The sequence below is a fragment of the Pholis gunnellus genome (assembly GCF_910591455.1).
Source record: "Pholis gunnellus genome assembly, chromosome: 2".
NCBI classification, from domain to species: domain Eukaryota; kingdom Metazoa; phylum Chordata; class Actinopteri; order Perciformes; family Pholidae; genus Pholis; species Pholis gunnellus.
This window is the reverse complement of record NC_136536.1, coordinates 2,088,889-2,099,278: the sequence shown is the minus strand read 5'-3', so window position 1 is coordinate 2,099,278 and position 10,390 is coordinate 2,088,889. Positions and strand designations below refer to the sequence as shown.

General features: G+C 44.6%; 1 protein-coding gene across 2 annotated transcripts; it reads right to left on the bottom strand.

The window, feature by feature from the left end:
* Positions 1-204: 204 nt before the first annotated feature.
* ggt7 (gamma-glutamyltransferase 7) lies at positions 205-10,043 on the bottom strand. Of its 2 annotated transcripts, none has more exons than XM_079181182.1 (16): positions 9,909-10,043; positions 8,415-9,053; positions 7,299-7,525; positions 7,003-7,154; positions 6,795-6,912; positions 5,969-6,036; positions 5,679-5,752; positions 5,382-5,575; positions 4,564-4,651; positions 3,872-3,999; positions 3,698-3,786; positions 3,440-3,592; positions 2,627-2,741; positions 2,378-2,515; positions 2,130-2,229; positions 205-1,779 (listed from the first exon to the last, which is right to left on the bottom strand). In XM_079181182.1, exons 2-16 carry the CDS (start codon positions 8,650-8,652, stop codon positions 1,607-1,609), a joined length of 2,055 nt encoding a protein of 684 aa, XP_079037308.1. In that variant the 5' UTR covers positions 8,653-9,053; positions 9,909-10,043; the 3' UTR covers positions 205-1,606. The 2 variants fall into 2 exon arrangements, with proteins under 2 accessions (XP_079037308.1, XP_079037309.1); XM_079181183.1 differs by lacking the exon at positions 9,909-10,043 and adding an exon at positions 9,531-9,601.
* Positions 10,044-10,390: the final 347 nt, after the last annotated feature.

Genomic DNA, 10,390 nt, shown 5'->3' with positions numbered 1-10,390 from the left:
TCTCTGAATCCATCTATAACACACTCTTTGACTTCAAATGCTGCGATGCCTTGAAATAAATGTTTGCAGCAGAATCTTTATTTGTGTGCACATTCATTGGCCACTATCATTTAATAATAACAGGTTATAAAAGGCCAGGTTAGATGCACCAAATGTGCATATATGGAGGAACAAAAGGGCGACACTTCAACGTTGGGATGTGTGCAAACATTTTATTTCTTGGGTTTGGATGGTGCTGATTTTTTAAAATTAAAATCAGATACAAATGCACGTGAAAACAAACATCAGGTGTGCCAATGCGTCCCTTAAGGCTCTGGTTCTCTACGATACAGGAAACAAGCGTCATATTGCACGAGTGCCCAAACAACAGGCTCATTTGATCAGTCAGCATGGGCCACACCGGAAGAATGCAATGCTTTACAAAAGGCTGTTTTTACTCTTATATACTGCCTACAACAAGTGCACCAAAAAAACAAACATAACAGCCGTGTCTAAAATGAGTTGTTAAAGCATTGTCAAAAACAGCAGAAATAATTTATACAGCCCAACAAATGTTCATATAAAAACAAGACAGATTACATTCAATCAATCAGTAAATCATCAGATTTATTCCGGTTCTGAAAACAAGTATCCCTGCTCTAAATAAAAAAATACGAATGTAAGCTAGAACTTTAAAATGAGAACAAAATCATGCAACAGCTACATAAATTATATATTTAAATACATCGTATCATTCAGTGCTATTTAACCTGTGAAAATATAATCAATCCTGTCGCTTAAGAAAAATCAATGGATGATTCTGAACATGGTCCAGAGGAGCCATTTGATTGATGGGTTAAAACTCCAGCAGCTGCACCAAACGACATCTAAATCACAGCTACACGCCACATAAAGAGCAGGACAGAGAACGGCTTAGTCTAGAACGGCCTAGTTCAAGGTGCGACAATGCAAAGGCTTTAATCACTAGTGTAAATATTATCACCTCCACCATCACATGTGATCTTACGTGTCACTTCAAAGGACGGCGAAAGGCAGTGGAAGAATCACAAAGCATGCACGTGTTGTAAGTGGTGTGGCTTCATTACTGTTGTTGCCCATTTCGTGCAAAGAAACAATTTGTTCATCATTATATTTCCTTTGATCCTATATTCATAAAAGACTCGTCTCAGAACCTCAACGGCCAAAAACCAGCTGCTCTCACGTCCACCGAGTGAATCCACTCTAAACCTCTCGAGTGTATCGAGAGAGAGAGAGACAGAGAGAGCGAGAGAGAGAGAGAGAGAGAGAGAGAGAGCGAGAGCGAGAGAGCATCTCTTTCTTTTAAGTGGGCCTGACGTAGCGTTGGATCTGACTTCCTGAAGGCGTCCTGCTCTGCGTGATAAAGATGTTGACTGAAGCCGTTAAGCGATGGACGAACACTTTGAAACACTATCGAGTGTGTTGTGTGTCGGCGTGAGGGCATCGCTGTGTGAGACGCTGGTCCTCTTGTCGTCAGCTAAAAGAATCTACCGGAGGATCCGACTCCTACATGTCGACAGTGTTACTCTTACCTCTACTTCATTATGTGCGATTATGGGCAATAGAGGGGGGGGGGTGGGGGGGTGCACTAGGTCATGCTGGACATGGTGAGGGCAGACGCATCGGCACTGCGGGGGTCTTTCACCCCTATGATGAGGTCATTGGTTCTCCGGGTGCCCTCCACCAATGAGAGGACATCTCTCCTCTCCACCTTGTGACCCTTGGCCTGCAGCAGCTCCACGTCTTCCTCTTCAAACTCGGCTGCGAGAGAGAAAGAGGATCACAGACTGTACATTAAAAATAGTAATAGTAGTAATCTTTCCACAGCACAGGGAGTCGAGAAGGTCTTTTACTGTGCCCCCCCCCCCCCGAGCTACTCATCTACTTTGCATAATGTACACAAACATGTGATCCAGTGACAAAGTAAACACTGGCACAAGGGAACTACCGCATTGTTCTCTATCTTAAAAGGAATACCCTGTTGCATATTGCATGTTTATAGCGGGAAGTGACAACTGTATTTGGAAATGAAGCCAATCTACCCAAAACACTACAATCACAGGTGACTCAGTTATATTTGGGCAATAGAAGGATCGACAGGAAGAACTCACAGTCCACCAGGAGGGTGTTGGGCTGCAGATGAGGGTGGAGTCTCCCGTATGCTAAGCTGTCACTCATGTTCTTACGCGAAGACAGAACGTTCATCAGCACCTGTGAAGGATCATAAAACAGAATATACATATATATATATATATATATATATATATATTATTATAGAATAATACAGAGTTGTATACATAGAAAAGATACAATGTATTTCCACAGACAGACAGACAGACAGACAGACAGAGAGAGAGACCTGTGTGATGCCACTGAGAGCTTTCTCTCCATCAGAAGATCCAACGGCTACATAAGTGCCACACAGCCCCACGGCGGGCCTCACTGCTGTGGGCATCAGGAAGGACATGGGCCTCTTCCCAGGCTGGAGGCTGTTATGCTGCAGCAAAACAAAACACAAAAAAACATGAGGACTGAGAGCAGCTACGAGAAGTCTTTCAATAAATGAATGCTGTTAATAATTAAATAAAGAGACAGAATGCAGGATTACCGGGTTAGGGGATGAGCCTCGTGTTTTGTTCGGCCAGGAGAAATCCAGGATCTGACTATTCAAGAGGATTCCTGAAGGAGTCACTATCCCGCTGCCAAACGGTTTGTTGAGAGAGCTAAAAGAAAGCGCCACAAGTAAAAACAGAACTGGTCTTAGTTAAAGTTGTCCATTGACATCCACCCACTACTTTTAAGCCCTGATCCCACCAAGACGCATCGCCGGAAACACGTCATCCACGCAAAAGCATTGTTCTACAGAGTGAAGTCAAAGCTTCATGTGTTAAAGCTGCATTCTCTCTAGTGTCCACCAGGGGGCGACTCCTCTGGTTGTATAGAAGTCTATGAGAAAATGACTCTACTTCTCTCTTGATTTATTACCTCAGTAAACATTGTAAACATGAGTTTATGGTCTCAATCTCTAGTTTCAAGTCTTCTTCAATACAGCATGATGTTCATTTAGTAAATGATGGTCCATTTGGAGTCAAACAGACCGTAAAGCAGGGGATGCTTTAGGGCGGGGCTACACAGTGATTGACAGGTCTCTACCAGAGACGTATACGGAGTCTCTACGTCACTCCTCCTCAGTCCTAATATAGCCACTTCCTGTTCACTGGTTGTGAAAAAAACAACATGGTGATGGCAAAATAGCCGAACACGACGCTTTCCCTCCTCCTCATTCATTTCTGCTTGAATCCATTTTCTCGCCGTTATTAGATTTGACCTGTGAGGACGCGTCTCAAGAGAGATTATGGGCCTTAACCGTCAGTGGGATTTGTTTAAAAAAAATATGCAGTTCAACTGAAGCAGGACGTACCTCATGATGGACACGATGTGGTCATCCGGGCCCATGACCATGACTTGGGCAGCAGCCGCACCCGTCTCCAAGGTGAAAGATGGAGCGTAATGGCCGACGGGGAAGGCCTGAGAGTCGTTGATCATCTGGCGGAGTAGGGAGGCCTGTGATTTACTTTGAGATGGGAACAACAAAGAGGCAGGGATCAATGACGATGCCTTACAGAACTAAGATGGACGGATACATTGTATGTTTAAAGACGATCCGGGGGATCTCTACCTCAGCATCTTGGCGACAACCTCTGAGATAGAAGTGTCATACATGGGGTCTCCCAGTCCACTAGCAAGGGCAAGAGATATCTTCAGCGCCTGGGAGAGGAATGCAGAATTAACAGTTCAGTCACAGTCATACGGATTACTGCGCTTTGCTCACTGTTGTACGCCGTGTCGTTACCTCTGCTATCCAGTGGTAGGTGCTGTTTCTGGGCACCTGGCTGGTTATGTTGTAGCCTTCCAGGATGTTGAGAGCGGCGATCAAGGCAATACCTGCATGTGGAGCCGGGGCCGCCATCACATGGTGTCCTTCAGAAACAAACCATTGAAAACGTGAGGATTTCAGTGGCAAAATAACATAGAAGTCATTGCAGTCGTTCACTTCAATTTAAATCTCAAATCACTTTTCGGATTTCTCCAGATGTAATATCTATAAACTGATTCCACGTTCATACGTAGATATCGGGGCCAAGACGTCCTTTTCTGAGCGCTGCTCGTTGTTTACGGTCTGATTTTCAACGTGAGATGCGAGACTGGAGACAACGTGTGCGATCCAGTTTATAAGCTCATTTTGAAACCAATAAGAAGCTAAAGTATCATGGCTGTTACCATGTTACACTTTGTGTTCCTGTTTACCTGCATTCAACCAGAGCCTGCATCTGTCTTAAACATCTGGTTCCAGAAACAAACCTGATTTACCTGCAATGTGAACAAAAGCCCTTCAGGCTCATAGCTTCTATTTACTACAGGATGAAAATATATATGGAGAGTGGAAACTGTATTGTGGGAGTAAAAAGGAAGGAATTTAACAGCGATGTCTCCCCCTCTTAACTGTAAAGATTAAGTTGATTTATATTTGAGATTCAGGTTTACCTTGATAGGTGATCTCTGCTGGCTGCTGTAACACTGTGCTGTAGTTTCCAAAGTCGTCCTCTGAGAGGACTCCGCCTCTCGCTTGCACCTATTTAAAAAAATACAGAGTTTAACATTTTTACAAGTTGTCTTTGTCCTGCACACTGTCATCACTAGATGAAATTGTATTGTCAAAAAACATTTTGGTCATCTAGTATTTTACTAGATACAACAGTTCACCTACTAAACTCACAAGGTTTACAATTTTACCAAGAAACTGTCAACGAACAAACGCTCTCCAGTAGGACAGACTTCAGCCACTGTAACTAAGTTTGACAAATAAAATGCAGGAGTCAGGACACCGTCGACATCATACAGCTTCTTCAGTTCTTATGGTTATGAAACTGACTTATTTAACCGCAGTGAAGGTCAGATCGGTTATCGATACACTAGAGCCACGCAAAATATTGCAATATTATCCTGTATCGAGCTTTGCCCCCACCGCTGGTTGAGTGATGATATATTAATACAGCTGCTTTAAGTTAGTATGTGCTTGTAATCATCACTTATATATGATTTCATCACGATGTGATTCCATTGAAAGACGATAAATGTTCATATTGATTTATTGTCCAGCCCCATTTTCATATAAATCTGTGAGATTATTGTGTTTACCTAATAAATACCATCTTTGTTGTTACGACCGTAGTGAATTACTACTTCACTCCAGCAACAGTGTAAAAAGCTGAGGTTAAAGAGCACTATGCAGTGGATCTATGCAGAATTCATGACCACTTATAAAGTCACAGTTGGTGGGGTGGGGGGGGGTTCTTCCTTACTGCTGCAGCCATTTCCTGCGTCAGGTTTCCACTGTAGAACTCAGACATCCCCGTTAATGCTACCGAGTCCAAGATGGCTGCCAGGTCAAGCCGTCTGGTGAGCAGCCCGGAGAGGGGAGCCTCGCCGCCGGGAAGGAACAAATCCAGGAAAGCATCCGACATGTTCTGGTTCTTCACCTCAGCCAGAGCTTCAGCTGGAGGGAGAGAGGGGGGGGGGGGGGGGGGGGGGACACTTATTGTCTATATGACTGAGGTCAGGTGATATTTCTGATGTCATCACAGTGTCATCACACCTACCGAGATCATGAGTGACATTAAATCCATTTCTGGCCACTTCTGCTGCCATGGTAACCACATCCTTCCACGCCATTCTGGGGAATTGAAAAGTCATGAAAGAGTGTTTCACTGTGAACAGATAACTAACATTAGAGACAACAGGAGCGACACGAAAGTGAAAAACAATATCAAAAAGGGAAGAATGTGGAGCATCCGTTAAACCAGAAGACGTCTATTATAATATGTCACCGGCACGAGGAAAGACTGGACGGATTACAAATATAATTTCCATAACAGTTATTAGTTATTACCTGCCATAGAGCTGGTGTGCCTGATGCAGCCCACTGAGCATGCCCGGTACTCCCACCAGCAGGCCAGGCTGAAACACAACAGCAGGAACCAAGTTAAACAGTACCGAACAATGACCAGGATGCGGTCTCCTCTTCAGATGTGACGGTTTAAAAAGGGATTATAGATGCACCATATGACTGTATGCTTTGTAACAACACAAATACAGTAGAGCTGTCCTCGACCAAAGACATTCTGAGCACACTAAAGCTCGTACTTAATCGACAGATCTGTAACGTTTCTCCACAAAGAATCACACAAAAAGCACCACTTTAAATCTCGTGTTTACTGGGGACGTGCTCACGAAGTGTCATGGAAATAAACGACTCAAGAAATCTTAAATAAATAAAAAAACGATTATTCCGCTAATCTACTTAAGAGAGGGCAGCCCTAAAGTACATCGATTTAAATTGATTGAATTGTTACTATCAAAAAACTTAAAAGGCGGGGTTGGTATTTCATTTGAAACCAGCCAGAGTACGCTGGATTTATAAAATGATCTAAACCTGAAAACCAGCACAACTCTTCGTAGCTAGCAGCATTAGCTCCAAAAGTTGCTAAATCTAGCGAGAAAGTTACCATAGACCGTCCCTTCAGACCTCCCTCCAAAGCCACGCCCCTGAAATTAGCATTATGAACGTAAACAACCAACATGGCTGCTGTTAGCACTCACAGCTGTTAAGACAGTCTATTAAAATTGAATAGATTGGCCTCATTGTCAGCAATAAATAGCCAATCATCCAGCTGTTTGAGTATCAGCCAGATATCTAAGTAAAAACACCACCTTACATTCAGGTGGAGGTTGGTCTGCAGCATGTCCTCGTGGATGGCAGACGGTGCCGTCTCTCTGAAGTCGATGACCCTCGTCTCGTTCTTACGGATGTTGTGCACCAACATGACGCCGCCGCTAAACATCAGCAGAGCACAAAGTGTTCAACAGGCTTTGTGTTCAACGTCCTGTTGAGACGATAGATGTTAATATGTTTCCATCACTCACCCTCCGATACCAGAAGTGTGAGGGTGGACGATCCCCAAACAGAGCGCAGCAGAGATGGCAGCGTCCACGCTGGACCCCTGTTTCTCCAGAACGTCAAAGCCGAGGGACGTACACTGGGCCACATCTGTCACCACGGCTCCTTGGTTAAAGATCTTTGAAGAAACAGGAGAACACAGCAGGAAGCTGGAGATTGTCAATAAGCCTTTGAGCTGAGAGGAAGTAGTGCTTATAATCACCTGTATGTGAAAGCTACTTTATTCCATATAAAGTAACAGGTAACACACTCACACCCTTACCTGGGGGTCTCCAAAGTAGATCTGCATGATGAGAGCTACTGTGACTCCTGTAGCGAAGGTGAGACAGGCTGTGATGATGACCGTCAGTCCGTCTCGCTGACAGGCGCAGTCTTCTGTGAAGGGGTCTTTGGAGGTCTCCCGCAGAGACGCGATCTCGTGGCTGGCCAGGTCCGAGGCCGAGGAGGGGAGGCGCTGGAGGCGAGCCGACTTCAGAAACCCATCGGGGTCTGGGTGGGTCGTACCAACGCAACACGGAAAAAAGGGGTCGGATTGAACAGGAAAGAGGAAATCACTCTGTTCTCTCACAACAAACTCCATTAAAAAATGTGGAAATTTAAATTGGCCAAATCTGGATTCTACATGTGTGAAATCCACAAATTAACACTTATTTTGATGATCGATACGTCGTTTTTTATTAAACGATTCCCAATATTTCTGGCTCCAGCTAATGTGAGGATTTGCTGCTTTTATCTGTCATATAAGATGTTTAACTGAATATATTTAATATAAGTAGAGACCATCTTGTTCTGGGTATCACACCATAACAAGCGTGCCAGTGGTGTAAAGTGAGTGGCACTTCCCCACTTCCTACCTCCTACCTCCTACCTCCTACCGTTCGGACAACACCCAAATTCTCGTGACACCAAATCAGGCCTGAGGTGTTGTGTGTGTGTGTGTGTGTGTGTATTTTGTGTGCTCTTTGAACCACACCAGTCTACTTTGAACTATTTTTATCTCAACACACCTTTTGTCTACAGACAGGCGGACACCTGCCAAATTTCTCAAAACCACCTCTGAGGTAATTGCTGCTACTGTAGGTGTATCCAGGACCACAATCCGGGATTGTTTTGATGTTGTGAGTCTGTGTGTGTGTGCGTCACCGTGGCTGAATGTGGTCCTGGAAGCAGAAATTACCACAGAGGAGGTTTTGAGTGCTTTGCAAGGAGTTTAAATGTCTGTGGAGAGATTTTGTCCAGTGCAACAGCCTCATACTTGTGCATAATGCAGTCACAAAACTCCACAGGAGTGTCGTTGAAAATCTAAATAAAGGCTGGGTTTGAAGATGGGTGCGGTCCGAGCAAGGAAGCCAGAAGTACCCCCCCACCCCCGACTCACCTGTATCTTGCTCACTCAGGACGTTGTCGTCCTCTTTGCGTAACTTCAGAGTGTTTTCCCCAGACGTGGTGTTGGCGTCGTCCTCCGGCAGCCTTGGGAAGCTGGTGATGCTCATGTAGTCCACGGGAGAGTAGGCGCTGCTACCCAGGTTCGTCTCCGGATTGGCATCTTTGTCCGCCGCCACGCATCCACCCGGGTAGCCGGCGGCCACCATTTCAGCCGCGGGGCTGCTGTGCATGACTACTGTTGAAGCCTAAGGAGGGTATAAGGGAGTCAGGGCAGGGTATCCATAGATCCAGTCAGGGATGATCAGTCACACACCGGATGAGAACTCCCTGTAATGGGCCTTTAAAGGACCACTGGTGTTGGTGAAGAATCCCTTCTTCTACTTGATGGGATCTTTAATATCCCAGTAAACCACAAACCCCTTCCCACAGGAGTAGGTTTTCTTGTATTATATAAAGCTAATCTTGCTTAGATCACTCCAAGATCACTGCAGTTTCTCCTCGCAGGGTGACATGTTTTTATTTTGATAGGCCAAGACACGGTGTAACGTTAGCTCTGATGATGATGATGATGATGGTGGTGATGAAGATGGTGATGATGATGATGCAGTTTCCCGGTTATGTTGTGGGCTTCCTTCGACAAACATTAAAGAGTTGCATGTTAATTACACTGTATAACTTATGCCGCAAACATTGACATGAGACGACACATCTGCTTCAGTCTTTCTATGGCGCAGAAAAGCGGGCAAATTAATTTGATGTTAATTTGAAGCATTATTACCGTTTTAAATAACAGAGCAAACCGCCAGAGCGCAAGCCTTTTAACCTACGTGATGCTGTCAATCACACACAAAACACAGAGCCAACCGCCGGAGCGCGAGCGTTTTATCCTGTCAGTCACACGCAAAACACAGAGCCAGCCGCCGGAGCGCGAGCGTTTTAAGCGAGTGTGCTGTATAATAAATTAAAAAAAAAAAGCAATATTACCGTTTCAAACACAAAACACACAGCCAACCGTCGGAGCGCGAGCGTTTTTATCCCGTCAGTCACAAGCTAGCACATCTCATTCCGCAACAAACAGTTCAAAGCGACGATAGTTTATTTTACTCACCGTTGTGTTGAAATACGTGTAGTCAAATAAAAGAGCATCCTCGACGGTGTTACAGTGTTGTTGGTATTATATTCTTTTTTTCCTGTTAACATGGCAGGTGAGGCTCAGATGCGTGCGCAGCTCTCTTCGCCGGTCACCAAGACTACAGAAGTGACCTGAATCACGACACCGACACACTGTTATAGGGAAGTTAGCTTTACGTTGTAGGTCAGCTAAATCGGTAAGACCTGTCGCGTTCATGGACAGTTAGACAGCACAGCACATATACAACGGGAAATGATTTAAATGTACAACCCACGAAAGACAAAATTCTTACAAAACACATATTAGCAATTTGAACTAAAGCTAATGGCTGCGTATTACCAATATCAGACTTACTTCACAGTGGTTGTCGTTTAAAGAGCCACTAACCACTGTTGGTTAAATCACTGCCACCAGCACAGGTGCTTCAAGTTATTTCCTCTTCAGTGAGCTATTTTAATGACGATAAAACTCCACCAGATGCCTTCCGAGTCTAACTGGTAAAGTGGCTAGACAGGTCATGGCAGGTCGGCAGAGTACCTGCTCCAATTACACACCAGAGGTCCCTCCCATTTTCTCTTTTCCTGTCAATCCACTTCAAGAACTTCACCTGATCCAATTACACACCTCAGGGCCCTTCCTTGAAGCCTTATCTTTTCTTGGGTACCTCCAATTTACAGTATTAGAAGATCATTAACATATACAGTTGACAGATAGAAGTAGAATGGACATTGCTATTCAAATCAATGTAGCAGGATGGTCACAGCGGTTGTTTGGCTCATTTTCTGTAACCAGTGTAGCATCAAAACATGGTGGGATTATCAAGCTAAATAGCGGAC